Source organism: Aspergillus homomorphus, assembly GCF_003184865.1.
Source record: "Aspergillus homomorphus CBS 101889 unplaced genomic scaffold BO97scaffold_8, whole genome shotgun sequence".
In the NCBI taxonomy this organism is placed as follows: Eukaryota; Fungi; Ascomycota; class Eurotiomycetes; order Eurotiales; family Aspergillaceae; genus Aspergillus; species Aspergillus homomorphus.
The window spans coordinates 729,806-742,930 of NW_020291894.1; the positions used below are offsets into that span (position 1 = coordinate 729,806).

The following is a 13,125-nucleotide window of genomic DNA, read 5'->3' on the forward strand; positions in this document are numbered from 1 at the left end:
GACTTGTTGAGAAGTGCGATCGCACCGGCACCAAGTCGCTAAACAGGCTAGGGTCTCGTTAGTGCTTATATCCGTCGGGTGAACGAGGATCGATGGCCGGAAATTTGTCATTGCGTTCATGCTGTCAGGGAACGCGAAGTAGGCACCAGCAGAATCGCCTCTTTTATTCTCGGGGGTTCGGGTGCAGGACTTCCGCAGCTGGAACGGTCAGAATCAAGCCTCATCTGCAGGCCGCGTCAGCACCCCGTACGGAGCAAGTCTGCAGAAGCTACCGGTGGGGGTTCCTGGGCAAAACTCCGGACTCCGACCAGTATCAGATCTCGAAAGCAGGGTCAGGGACCAAAATTTGAACGTCAAGCCCAACCAGGCGCAGCAGCCAACCATGAGCATTGATTGTCAGCCATACGTTGAAAGCTCATTGTCAAAAGTCGACCCTCAGTCTGTGATGAGTAGAGAATTTGATACCCGGTTTGACGCGAGGAGTCTGTCCCGAAACTGTGCATCCAACCTGCTCTACGAGCCTGAGAAGCGGGGTTCAGTGGCGCCAGCGATAATGCTTCTGTGAACGGTCCTTTGGTGAGACTAACGCGTCACGGAGAAGAGTCCGGTGGTCTGGCCGGTCGTCGACTTATTTCCAAGGGCCATCAGATAGAAGTCTGGCAGATTCCAACCACAAAGCAACTGCTGACTGGACGGGGCTCACTTTCCTTTTGACATAGCGCGATCACGTTCAGAACGGGGTATTCGGATTAACATTACTCAGAAAATGATATTTAGCGAGCTACGTAGAAGAGAAGCTAGACTTTCGAGCAGCAAGCAGACTATAACCTGCTCTCAGTCTTGCACCGTCGCTGTCGACCTCTCCGAGGATTCCACACGCTGGACAAATTCTCCCGCCCGCTTGGCACAAGCCTCTGCTTCTTGATAAAATCTCATGATCCAACCAATCATCAACACATCGTGAGGTACCTTCTCTTCCACTACCAGTTCAATTCGAGGTCCATTGCTAGCCATCTTCTGGAATCGTTGCACAAGCTGTTGGTGATCGGGGAACAGGACTTCCCGGCCGCCCGTGACGATTAGCACGGGCGAGGGAAGCACGAAGGGGTGGTGGATCGGGGCAACATAACGCTCCATCGTCTCGGTGATGGCCAGGTCGCGCAGGAACTGTCGGGCTCCCCAGGTGGGAAACGATCCTGGGATGTACTCGGTCTCGTAATTCGGGCTTTGGGTCCAGCTGTCCGGGTCCACGGCCGCGGGCACATCGCACCAGGGGGACCACAACCAGCTGCATTTGGGAGGTGGTAGCCGACACGGGTCGTCGTACTCAACGATGTACCGCAGCATCGCGAGCGCTAGGTGACCCCCCGAGCTATCCCCGGATAGCACAATGCGATCAGGTGGAATGTGCAGTGTATGAATCAGATAAACATAAGCGGCGATCGTGTCCTGCAGCTGTGCCGGAAATCGGCCGTTGGGGTTGCAAGCCAGTCGATACTGGAGGCACAGCAGATGGCTGGCTGGGGTGTGTGTTAGAAGGGTTTTCGCGAGAAAGTTGCAAGAGGAGGTGCGTCCATCTCCGAGCACGTAGGAACCACCGTGCAGATGAAGGACGACGGATTGTCCGTCTGGGACTTCCGTAGCGGCAGAGCAAGGCTCGGGGTACCAGGTGGCCCCAATGGCCTCCGGCTTGATCTCGCTGTCCACTGTAACTCCTTCATAGAAATCCAGGGTGGCAGGCTCGATCACCACAAACCGGTTGCCCTCATGGTGAGGCTTGAGGGAGATTGGCCATTTGAAGTGACAAGCAGTGTAGGCCCGAAGGAAAAGTTTTAAGAATGAGCCGGCCAGACCTTGTCGAGCGGACCAGCTGGGATCGTGACGGATTCTAGGGGTGGTGGTTAGTAAATCTTGTTCACAGGGAGAGATAACAGCAACAGCAACAGGAACAGGCACCGACCGAGAGGAAGCCATGGAAGCGGAGGTTGGAACAAAGACAAAATGATCGGGAACCGACCAGAGGGGCAAATAAAGCAATGACAATGACGATCGCAGCCAAGCTTTGCAGCCAAGCCTTGTTTTGTTGTGTTGTGTTCAGCCCTACAGTGGCAAATACATCACCATGATGTTGCCATGCGTCATGCAGCATATCAACAACAAGCAATCCAGCAGGCAGCATCATTTCTCTAGTGGGTTTACTCAATCGCACTCCACCAAGAACGGGTTCTCAGCCAGATTGTGCCAGAACCCCAGATCGAGGTCCCACGACAGCTGATTCTGGAACTCTTCCCAGTCGGCGATGGTCGATCGCGCGGAGAAAGAGTCTCGGGGACCCGCAATGCATCGGCGGTGATCGAATCCAGAACGCTCTGAATGGTACGCAAAGTCTTGGAGATCAATTCGTAGTTCGGGTCTCGCGCATGCACCACCGATCCGCCCGACAATTCGGCCGCAAAGACGGTCAAATTCTGCATAGCGCGTGGTTGGGGCCCTGGGACTGTGTTCGTCGAGCGTCGTTGATCCAACACAGCCAGGAGGAGAATGCCCGCCGCGGGGAGACCATAATGCGCTATCTGCCGCTCAATCAGCTGTTTAGCTCCCTAAAGAGTTCCATAATCAAATGAGCCAAACTTTCTCAGACCTTCCACATCAGACTGGTGCCGGAATTGGTGAGCTGATCGCGAAGTAAAATCAATGCGACGACGATAGCCAGGATCTCTTCAGCGAGCGTCATCAATTCTGGACTGGGCACGGCAGGAGAGGACAGAACCACCAGACGCAGCAGAAACAGCACATGCAACTGGTTCAGTCGGAGGCTTGCTAAGAAATCTTGCTCGAACCCGTCCTTCACAGGTGTCTCCTTCACATCTCTCTCCAACCGAAACTATTGCGGGAGTGCATCTTAAAGCTTGTCAGCTTCGATTTGGATGTTGCTTGCACACAACGCAGACCACCGCGATTCCGCCCGGTAAGAGGGCATGGCCTCGGAGCTCCAGCTGCCGAGGCCATCGCTTAAATTAGAGGATGACATGGGGTTGGCATCCCCTCCAGACGTCAACGGCACCTAGAAATCGCAGAAATGACGGGACATCGGCGGAGGCCGACCGAGAAAGATAGCCATATTTCTTCTCGGCAGAGAAGATCCGCGCAAATGCGGTTCGGCGCAGCTCTTGCAAGGACGGAGGGGCGCCCGGTTCCAAACCAACAATCTGATGATACCCTAGGGCAAAGACAGAAGGAATCCCATCCCCCAGTCGTCTCCAATACTCATAGCCTGGATATGATCGGCTGAGGCGGATGTGATGGTGAAAAGGGGGAGACAAGCTCAACTGACTCTGGTCTCCTGCTATATACGAATGGACGATCAGATTTTCGTACTGGAGCAGCAACTGCACGTCATTGAGCTGGTCTAAAGACAATGCAAGTTCGAGAGAACAGCTCGCGACCCGCAAGCACAACCTTCGTAGATTATGTGGATCCTGAGTTTGCGAGTACAAAGGGGCAAGACAGCAAACATCATACGAAGCCCGGATCACAGCTAGAGCGAAGAGACCTAACGTCTCCCACCTGGTCTTTTGTCCGGTAAATTGGCGGAGAAGGCCGCCAAGGTCATGGAATCTCCCACAATCAGAAAATTTGCCTCGAGCTGGCCAAGAGACGAGCGGCATGTTGCCAATGCCAGTTTCCATCGGTTAACAGGGAAGTTAATAATAGATGAATGCTGTCCATGGATTGCTCGAGGAAGACGCCCCCCAATGCCAAATTGTCCACCATTAGACAGCCACAGGCTAACCAGGCCCTTTAGAAGCGGTAAAGGTGAATGAGTAAACAGCTGCCGGATTACATCTGCCGCGCGATGAAGCAGGAGATCCTCATCGTTCAGGTCGAGAGATGTTGCAGGCACCAGAGGCTCTATTGACCTTGATAGCGAGGCCTGATCTGAGCCCGGCGACGGAATATGATTGAAAATCGCCACATGACTGGATGAGTCGATGTATCCAGGGTTGTGATATCGTTGGCGCCTCGAGGTTGGAGCTGATGGTGTCGGGGCGACAGAATCATGACTGAAACGGGGAAGATTAGGAGGATGAGCAAAGCGATGATCAAGTAACGAGCAGTGTTTTCGGACAAGTGTAACCTACGTGGGAGATGAGCGTGATTCTTCCCCGACCTGACTTGTCGCATGCGACCGTTTTCTCTTGAAGGGAGTGGAGCGATAGAGGCATGGTCCGGCGCGACTGCTGGTCCGGCAACGTCTACACACGGGCTGGCTATGGTCGCAGGCTAACTTGGCCTTACGGCAAGGCTCACAGGCCGGTAGCCTGGTTGTCTTCAGGGTGGAGTTTACACGAGCAGAATGCAAATCGGCGTCAATGAGAACGAGAACGACAATGGGAGAGTGAGAAGAATTGAACAATACACCGAATGTGGTTCGGACCAGAGTCTTTTCGGATCGGAGTATAACATCTGGCTGCGTGATTGGTGCCTGATAATGCCTGGGTGCCTCAACTCATTTAGCCTGATCTTCCAGGCAAAATACGTCTACTGCGCTACCTACCACTCAGTCTCTACCTACATCCTCCTGTCTCTTCCGTGTCTGCAAATAATCCATCAACGGACCCTCAGGAGCATCTTCTGATTTGCATACAATCTCCACCATGCGCCATCCTGACCCATTCCACAGCTGATCCGTGGCAAACACGGTTTCCAGCTCGATCCAGGTGCAAGCCGAGGCCGTGTATACTTTGTCCGTCGCACCAAACAGGCGAGGGCCTGCAAATACCTCCACCGGCCAATGTCATTATAAGCCTGGTGGCGGCCGTGGATACAACGCTCAATAAAATATCCATCGTTGTTGATCAGAAAGACTACAACGTTCAATTCCTGTCGGATAATGGTTCCCAGCTCTTGGGCTGTCATCTGGAAACTACCACCCCCGATGAAGAGAATGGTACGTGCATTCCGAATGCCATCATACTGGTCCGCAGCCATGAGCTCTTACTGTGCAAGGGTAGCCCCTTAGAGGCGGGAAGCATATATCCAATGGAGAGCCAAGTGACTGGCGTAAAGGCGCGGCCATGACAAGGCAAAGCCATCTCTCGCACTCCATACCCAGCTGTAGCAGCCGTGTGAAGAGATATTCAGCGACAGTGATCGATGACATGGTAATGCTCAAGGGATTGATGTTGGCAGGAAACAAAAATTCTGGGACTGGGAGGAAGTTTGCAGGGCTTTCCTTGACGTTCGGTGCTGACCACCAGCAGACCTTTATTATCTACGGTGTGTTGCGTAACAAAATAACCGCTATCTTGAAATAACTCTTGATCTGATAGGCGTACTCTATCACTCCGAAGGTTCTCCGAGATAACAGAGGCTGAAAGACTATTGGAAGACAGCGACCGGAGTAAAGCTCGGCGCGTTCGGTGTGTGCCACATCAGGATAAGGCGTAAGGGGATTAATGGACCTGTCCAGCTGATGCTCTGGAAGATGCTCGATGAGATTTGGGGGCATGAGGGCTTCCTACTGTGGCTTTATCACCTCTCGCAGCAGTATCGCGCCCGCCGTGACCTTCTGTTCCAAGCTTGCGAACTGTATCTTCCGCTGGAACTTGTACGATGGAATTGTCCCCAATATGAAATGTTTCTCTGGTTGGAGATTGAGGTGGGTGTACGCCGGTTTGCTCGCTCCTTCTGCCTGTCAAGGCCTTGCTGCACTATCATGTCATTTCATTGCGTTGCAACCATTCGCTCAACTTCTGCGCGGCCTTGAACCGGTGGGATAGGCGGTTCTATCGTTGGTGAGCGGGACTGTCTCATCAACCAAGTACATAAAAATCTACCTTTTTGTCAACATCCATCTCGGCTAAAGTTTCTCCGCCATGTTCGAAAATGGGTTCCCACCCTGTATGACCGTCAGTACTCGAATATGGCGAATTGAAGGCGTGGCCTACCAAAGGCAGAAACTCCTCTCGCAGGAACTATCCTGCCCTATATTGAATCAGCAAGATCGAAATCTCAGTGGAATAGGATGACGCTTACCAATAGCCTTCCCTGGAAGAGGATGGGCTCGGCACCTGGCCTTGGGGAATACCCCAATGTACAAACGGCCTCTGCCGTGTTATCACTGAAGGACGCCAGGAGTTTGCAGAGGCCGTCATTTCCAATGCTATCTACAAAAGCTTTGCTGTGTTGAACGCAGAGAGCAAGTCAGCTTTACTGAGAATCATTACCAAGGAGGGTGCGGCAGACAGACACATATGGACCCGGAAGTCCATTGAGAGCATGCATCTCCAGTGCCGAATCTTCGACTAGAACGGGGCCACCAGTCTATTCAACGTCGGTTCAGCTGGGTTCAGGCAATTTGGATCGACAACCTGTCTGTCGTACCGTTTCGGCGGCCAGGCGGCATTTCTCCCGGGTGATTTCTTCCACAGTGCCTTGAATCTCGTGCAAGTCCAAGTTGACTGGGTGCAGCACAACTAAGCCATCGAGGATGGCATTCAGCTCGGATAGCTTGTGCTGGTTTCCGGTGACTATGGTGAGGCTCACCATTGGAAGTGTTTCTGTTGTTGAGAAATGAGTAGTTGCTATGCAATTGTAAATAGAAACAAATGACTCACTTGTTCATTTGAGCTCACCGCCTGTTACTGCCCATGCTTCCAAATTAGGATAGCGGTAAAGGTAGCCTGGAGTTGAAGGACAGACAGGGAACGTACACTGGAAACCTTTCCAATACTTGCATTGAACAGAAGGAAATACGAACTGCAGATCAAGCAGCTGCGTGAAGAGTGAGAATAGGCTGATTTGCAAAGGGGAGGGGTCAAGTACGGTATCTGACTCCTCCACCAACATGTCCTCGCCCGTTCGCTAGAGTTGCATGAAGAGCCGTCACCCAGCAAACAAGGGATGTAACCCGGGGTCTCCTCTTATCCTACGGGGTCTATCAGTGCCAGATGCTTCCAAAACAAGTATTACCACGAGGCTTGTCTCCATTTAGGTGCAGCAAATTGCGGAGAAATGCGGGGAAGGGGAACGCATCAGGAAAGCGAAACCGGGCCGAGATGAATTGACGTATATTGTCAAAGCCATCCCACCCAATCTTGCTCCCTGAGAGGACCACTGACTGGGCTTATCAGTGCTGCCTGCATTGATGTCTTGAAGCTACTGGTCTGGATGTGGTCACGCGCAAATCATCCTGGGCAGGGTCTACCGGTGGTCGACGGACCCTATATCATGGAGCAACAATGGACCTTACTCCCAATTTTGTGCTCATTCGTAAATACCATCCAAAACAACAGATTCATCATTCTCTTTAGGACTCAAACACGATGCCAGGGGTCAAGAAGTCGGCTGAGATTGCTCGAGGCGAGCCCCATGTCTTCGGGTCACAGGCTGAAGAGGGCAAGGCAGTGGATGCGGACACACAGCGCCTCGAAGAGATGGGTTACTCACAGCCGATGAAGCGAAAGTACTCGGTGATGTCGGTCTTGGGTGTGGCCTATTCTTTGACCAATTCGTGGTGGGGAGTGTCTGCCTCTCTAGTGACTGGCATCAACTCCGGAGGTTCGGCTCTGCTCGTGTACGGGACCATCTTGCTGGCCCTCGTTTCCACTGCTGTGGCAGCGACTCTCTCAGAGCTGGTCAGTGCCATGCCAAATGCTGCGGGGCAGTCTTTCTGGGCCCGCGAGCTGGTTCCACGCAAGTACGCTCGACTTGCATCCTACATCACGGGTTGGCTGGCCTGGTCGGGGTCAATCTTTGCGTCAGTCCATTCTGCATTTTGCTTCTCTTTCCATTTTGGCGCCATGAGCTGACCTGCAGTTTTGGCTTTTAGCTCCGCCAGTGTTGCATCGGGCGTGGCATCGGCCTGCGTTGGTTCCTACGCTCTCTCTCATCCTACCCTGTATGTGACCCCCCCACTATGCAGAATCTCGCGGGACATTGACGGATGAGAATTGCAGCGAAGTGAAACCGTGGCATACGCTTGTGGCCTACCAGGTCGTCAACCTGTTTTGCTTTTTGTTTAATATATACGGCAAGACGTTGTCCCTCGTCGGCAATGCATGCCTCTGGACTAGTCTTGGGTCTTTCTTCGTCATCCTTATTGTGGTTCCTGCACGAGCTGCAAGCCATACGTCGCCCAATTTCGTATTTGCTTCTTTCTCCAATGCGACCGGGTGGCAAAGTGATGGCATCGCCTTCATAGTGGGATTGATCAATGCCAACTGGGGTTTCAGTTGCCTTGATGCAGCTGTGCATCTGGCGGAGGAGATTCAGCATCCAGAAAGGATGGTGCCTATTGCTATCATGGGGGTTATTGCAATCGGTTTCGTCAGTTCACCCAGTGCCTGGGCCCTTGGTGCTATCTCTATCTTACTAACCTAGTATTGTTGCAGGTGACTTCCTTCGCGTTTGTTCTCTCCATGATGTTCAGCGTCCAGGATCTCGCCGCCTTCCTCGCAGCTTCTTTTCCGAGTCTGGAACTGTTCCAACAGGCCCTGCGCAACGATGCTGGCGCCATTGTTCTGGAAGCATTGACAATTGCGACCGGCATGGGGAACGTAATCTCGTGCCACACCTGGGCTGCACGGCTGTGCTGGTCTTTTTCGCGAGACCACGGCGTCCCTTTTGCCCGCATATGGTCTCAGATTGCTCCTAGCGTCGATACCCCTTTGGCGGCTCATATCTTGAACACGGCGATTGTGGCGGCCATTGGCTGCATATATCTCGCCTCTCGAACGGCCTTCAACTCGATGGTGACTGCCTGTATTGTCCTTCCGTATCTGTCTTACGTTTTACCAGTAATAGGCCTTCTTCTTCGTGGCCGTAATAGCATTCAGCACGGCCCTTTCTGGCTCGGGAAGTTGGGGTTATTTGCCAACTGGGTTTGTCTGGCTTGGATCTTCTTCACCTGGGTATTCTACTCATTCCCTGCCCAAATGCCCGCGACGGGTGGAAGTAAGTGCAGTTGTCCCTTTTTCTCCCCCCATGCTTTGGATTGATAGGAAAATTGACCGACTTCAGATATGAACTATGTTTGTGTGATCTATGCTGTCATCGGCGTGATCATGATAATCGACTGGTTCTCTAGAGCACGCAGGATATATCTCTCCAATATTGCGACGATTGACGGTCAGAACATATATGAGGCTGAGGTGGCTACAGAGAGTTGGTCTGAATGAGCGCGGTTGTCATCCGAAGCGTAGGGGAAGCCTTGGATTATAAACTTGTATACGGGTACCTGCCAATCAATCATAATGTCTTTCATGGATATCCAATAAGAACAAGGGAGTTTGGTCTTTACTATGACCTGGTTTATGGAACGCGGTCTCAGGTAGAAACAATCTCATATGCAGGTCATTGCCCTCCCACTGGTAGACATGCGGACCGACAACAGCATCAAAAAGGGCCGCAAATCCGGGGGAAGAGCATCAAAGCGGGGATAGAGATCAGCATGCCCAATTTCAACAATTCAGACTTCCTGAAAGATGATGAAAGACTGTTTCAGTAGTCGATTTGTGAGGATCTGCAGTGCAATTTGCATGGAACACAGCTTTAGTGATAAAGGGTTTTAAAGCAACAAGACTGGGTATAAGACTCATCACACAAGAGAATTAGAAGACACAACAGCTTGTACGAAGCGAACTTGAAATTGAGGGGTTGATCATCCCTCGCACATCCCTAGATAGGACGCCTCCTAAAATTACCCAAAACAGTAATCTGACACGGTCTTGGCGACGCCACTGGATGCAGGCTCGCCTGATCTAGATACCTGTATCCGAGGAGGTTGATTGGGAGTTGCACTGTACATGCATGGTTAAGTCATAGAAGTGCCTCAATCATGCCGTATTCGTAGCACCAAAAGCATTTCCCCATTTGTGTGAGCTCGAGGGCGATTATCGGGAGTTTGTGAGGCGATACCGGGCACAGGAGACGGCGAATGGCCTCTACCGCCACGCCCACAAGGCTATCGAATCTCTCGCATTAAGACCGGAGCTGACCCTCACGCAGCCAGGCATGCAGCACGACACAGCATTTATGATATCTACCAGAAAGCCAAAAAAAGGCGGCTTGACTTGCAACGCAAATATTGGAATCAAGTACTGTTTGAATATACGGTCCACTTGATATTTGTGGCGTTCATCTATCTTGTGCTCATCTGCGTTCCTCTTTGGAAAGGCGCTGTCTGGCGGCTAAATTATGTGGTGTGCTTCGAGTTCGGGATTCAAGGGGGTTGGGCTATTACAATAGGGGACACATCATTCGTTTTTGTCTCCAGCTTTGCTTTTAGACCCTTGCTAGTATGGTTCGAGAAAGACCCTCCTCAGTGCTCGAGAAACCGGAGGGCATCGATCTGGAGCAAGGTCGAACTACAGCCAAGGAAATTTCCCTGCTACTTCCATGTTATAAATCAGTTAATATTATAGGACCGACATTGAAAGCAGCACTGCGGATCTTCCCCCAGGCAATATCTTCGTGATTGCGAACGGAATATCGAAGAGGTCTGTCGACCGTACGGAGTCAATTACTTCTGGTGTCCGGTGGGAAGCAAGATTATCGCCCAATTTGTCGGCTGCTATGCGGCAAAGCATTTTCAACATGTGCTGCTGATTGACGACGATTGCGCACTACCAGCCAACTTTCCAATTGTCAGTGATCGGTTGAAGGGGCGTGTGCAATGTATCGGATATGCGATCAAGAGTGCGGGCCCTGACTCAATTCGAGGTACTTCGTGCTAGCAAGCTCAGGACTTAGATTCCAACATTTCGGGCCCGCAACGCGCCTTCGCTGGCATATTGGGAAGTGCAACTTTTCCGCACGGCGCGATCGCCTTGTGGCGAACAGACCTTTCAAACAGACCTTTCATGATCACCCCGGTTTCTCAGTGTCGGAATATTGGTTCTTTGGTGACAGCTGCCGTCGACTTGGTGGCGCCGTTTATGCTGCCGATTTCATTTGCCGTGAAACCCTCATTCTGCGGCCTCATGCTATGCGTCACAAATGGTCTATACTTCCTTGATGTGGTCATTTTCAACCCCGTCCATCTGCGTTCTAAGAATGAGTCAGTGAGCTGGACCTGTTTGCTCTTGTACTACATGCCATCCAAACTCGTATTGTTTCTGATCAATGTGGCCAGTTGCTACTGGTATCTCTTCAAGTACGCCCGCTGCTTTGCCAACCGGCATTCCAATGTGATCAAGTATGACAAGGCGGGAGAGGTGGTTCTTTGCCTAGAAGCAACGACGAGTTTGTCTACAGAAGATAGTACAAAAGTCTCTGAGTTGGGAAGGAGCTTGTCAGTCACGAAGGTGAAGGCTCGGCGGCCCACGATTGTCTCGCAGCAGCCTCCTTCAGTGAGCATCCGGGCTTCCGTGGCTGGCATGGACGGAAGTTGGATCTAAAAGTTCAAGCAACAGGGGTACATTGTGTCAGTACTTTTCTAGCAAAGAAATAGTCATTTCGACATCTAGCCACCGACAAAAGGTATCTAAAATCATAAGTTCTTCCTCAGCTTTGCTACCCGAGTGAATCACCTGCGTCACTTTCTAACCCAAGTGTCGACCTTTAACTAATGGTACCACTCATTATCCTTCATGATCACTGGAGTAGCCTTCCTCCATGTGACAACCCGTTCGTCCGAGTCCGACTCACCATGGTCGTAAGTCTTCGCAGCCACCAGAACAAGTGATCCATTATCGATGAGCGGTCCCAATCCCCCTTCCACGTACCACTGGTCTCCCCCACCCGGCTGACCGAACCAAGGCAGAACCTTGCCGTACAGAGCGAGGAAGGGCTTTTTGACCTCATATTGCCAATAGTTGTAGAGAGTACTGCCGCTGAAAACATTCAAATTGCTGGGTGGGATTGCCCGCTCTGCGAAAGGGGTCTCTGGCGTCGCGAGCCAGCTGCCGTTGGGCTGGCCGAACCGATCGAGATGGGTACCGACTTCCACCGTCACCGTCTCGGCGCATCCCTTGAATCCAAGGTTCTGGGGGAAATAATAGGCGGTGTTGTTGAAGGGACCTGCGCTGGCCCAGTTGGTCCATGTACAGAGCCAGTCTTGCGGGCATTGGCTGTCCAGCGGCTTCCAGTCGATGAAGAAATCGGTGAAATTACTGGCAGGGACGAAGTTGGCGGGTCCGAGCAGCTTGTTGTTGCAGATACAGTTATCGCAATAGTAGCTCATCGAAATGGGGTCTGTCTGGTTGGGAGTGACTCCATCGCAGGCATTCTGGCAACTGGAAGGATAGTTCTGGATCTTGTCGGGGGAGTCGCGTGGTTCATTGCTGGTAGAAGGGCTAGTTGGCGCCGCACAAGACAGCCATCCGAACAAGGGCAGTGCCAAATAGAGACTTTTGAGAAGGCTGGTTGGTGTGTTTGTCATCTTGATGCTGTCGCACAGTTGATGCTGTCGCTTACGTTGCTGGACACATACAACCAAGGTAATAGAGCCGTTCTCTGCATTAAGTGGGAACGCGAGCTCTTCCGGCGTTGCATCTTCTTAAATAGACATCTGGAGAGCTTCACAGCAGGGGACCTGTCAGGTGCCTCTCTGCACGTTGGGAGGATGCGGAATGGGGTTGCCCACGACAGGAATTCTAGGGCCGACTTGAGGAATGCCGTCCCTGCGTCTAGGGCAGAGTCAGAGATTTCGAGTGGATGTGATAGTGCAAAAAATCAGAAGCTGCACCACCCTTCTCTGCTATTTGCCATGAGCAGTGTATAGGGCCAGTACCCAATGAGATGTAACCAGTCCCCGGCCATTTTTGAATACAGGGCTTAAGGTCCTCCGGGCGCCGATCTGGCTGGGTTACCTTTGTCCTAAATAATCTTGGGGCTTGACTTCAGATCACACCTCTAGCTATTACACTTTAGTGTATAGATAATGTCTTCAAGATGGTTTGGCAGAATCTCACCAGGCACCAGTAACTAATAAGCCTGTTGTGGGATACTTCCTGATGTTGGATGGCCAGCTATACCCGGCATTCTCTCAAGAATAAGAATGTGAAGGATTCCCAAGAAGTAGTTTCCACGCTGGCTTTCACCCCCAGGTACGAGCAACTATGCTGCTAGATTTAGGGCCTATTGTATGTGGTAAAGGTTTTTACATGGTGGTTTCTGTTT

The 13,125-nt window shown here is 51.8% G+C and overlaps 5 protein-coding genes across 5 annotated transcripts; 1 reads left to right on the plus strand and 4 right to left on the minus strand.

The window, feature by feature from the left end:
* Window positions 1–834: 834 nt before the first annotated feature.
* Window positions 835–1,986, minus strand: BO97DRAFT_469086 (alpha/beta hydrolase; the record flags this gene model as incomplete). Its single annotated transcript, XM_025699810.1, has 2 exons — window positions 1,961–1,986; window positions 835–1,888 (listed from the first exon to the last, which is right to left on the minus strand). Exons 1-2 carry the CDS (start codon window positions 1,972–1,974, stop codon window positions 835–837), a joined length of 1,068 nt encoding a protein of 355 aa, XP_025553873.1. The 5' UTR covers window positions 1,975–1,986.
* A 2,521-nt stretch (window positions 1,987–4,507) lies between these two features.
* On the minus strand, window positions 4,508–5,234 carry BO97DRAFT_275469 (uncharacterized protein). Its single transcript, XM_025691023.1, has one exon. The coding sequence runs from the start codon at window positions 4,990–4,992 to the stop codon at window positions 4,612–4,614; it is 381 nt and encodes a 126-aa protein (XP_025553874.1). The 5' UTR covers window positions 4,993–5,234; the 3' UTR covers window positions 4,508–4,611.
* A 98-nt stretch (window positions 5,235–5,332) lies between these two features.
* Window positions 5,333–6,568, minus strand: BO97DRAFT_469087 (non-canonical purine NTP pyrophosphatase). The gene is made up of 6 exons (XM_025699811.1): window positions 6,388–6,568; window positions 6,254–6,327; window positions 6,040–6,184; window positions 5,952–5,988; window positions 5,841–5,902; window positions 5,333–5,789 (listed from the first exon to the last, which is right to left on the minus strand). The coding sequence occupies exons 1-6, from the start codon at window positions 6,550–6,552 to the stop codon at window positions 5,718–5,720; spliced, it is 555 nt and encodes a 184-aa protein (XP_025553875.1). The 5' UTR covers window positions 6,553–6,568; the 3' UTR covers window positions 5,333–5,717.
* Window positions 6,569–7,299: 731 nt separating this feature from the next.
* Window positions 7,300–9,252, plus strand: BO97DRAFT_465331 (amino acid transporter). Its single transcript, XM_025699539.1, has 5 exons — window positions 7,300–7,762; window positions 7,835–7,903; window positions 7,962–8,331; window positions 8,397–8,958; window positions 9,025–9,252. Exons 1-5 carry the CDS (start codon window positions 7,329–7,331, stop codon window positions 9,180–9,182), a joined length of 1,593 nt encoding a protein of 530 aa, XP_025553876.1. The 5' UTR covers window positions 7,300–7,328; the 3' UTR covers window positions 9,183–9,252.
* Window positions 9,253–11,351: 2,099 nt separating this feature from the next.
* Window positions 11,352–12,465, minus strand: BO97DRAFT_432883 (TNT domain-containing protein; the record flags this gene model as incomplete). The annotated part of the gene is made up of 3 exons (XM_025697570.1): window positions 11,352–11,398; window positions 11,653–12,259; window positions 12,421–12,465. The coding sequence occupies 3 exons, from the start codon at window positions 12,463–12,465 to the stop codon at window positions 11,352–11,354; spliced, it is 699 nt and encodes a 232-aa protein (XP_025553877.1).
* Window positions 12,466–13,125: the final 660 nt, after the last annotated feature.

Bases quoted from the DNA above. Each gene is read 5' to 3' on its own strand.
- BO97DRAFT_275469 (XM_025691023.1), bottom strand. From the start codon at position 4,992: ATGGCTGCGGACCAGTATGATGGCATTCGGAATGCACGTACCATTCTC.
- BO97DRAFT_469087 (XM_025699811.1), bottom strand. From the start codon at position 6,552: ATGGTGAGCCTCACCATAGTCACCGGAAACCAGCACAAGCTATCCGAG. The intron at 6,185-6,253 runs GTCTGTCTGCCG...CGTTCAACACAG, and splicing joins GGACTTCCGGGTCCATATGT to CAAAGCTTTTGTAGATAGCA. The intron at 5,790-5,840 runs GTAGATTTTTAT...CACCAACGATAG, and splicing joins AGATGGATGTTGACAAAAAG to AACCGCCTATCCCACCGGTT.
- BO97DRAFT_465331 (XM_025699539.1), top strand. From the start codon at position 7,329: ATGCCAGGGGTCAAGAAGTCGGCTGAGATTGCTCGAGGCGAGCCCCAT. The intron at 7,763-7,834 runs GTCAGTCCATTC...TTTGGCTTTTAG, and splicing joins TGGTCGGGGTCAATCTTTGC to CTCCGCCAGTGTTGCATCGG. The intron at 7,904-7,961 runs GTATGTGACCCC...TGAGAATTGCAG, and splicing joins GCTCTCTCTCATCCTACCCT to CGAAGTGAAACCGTGGCATA.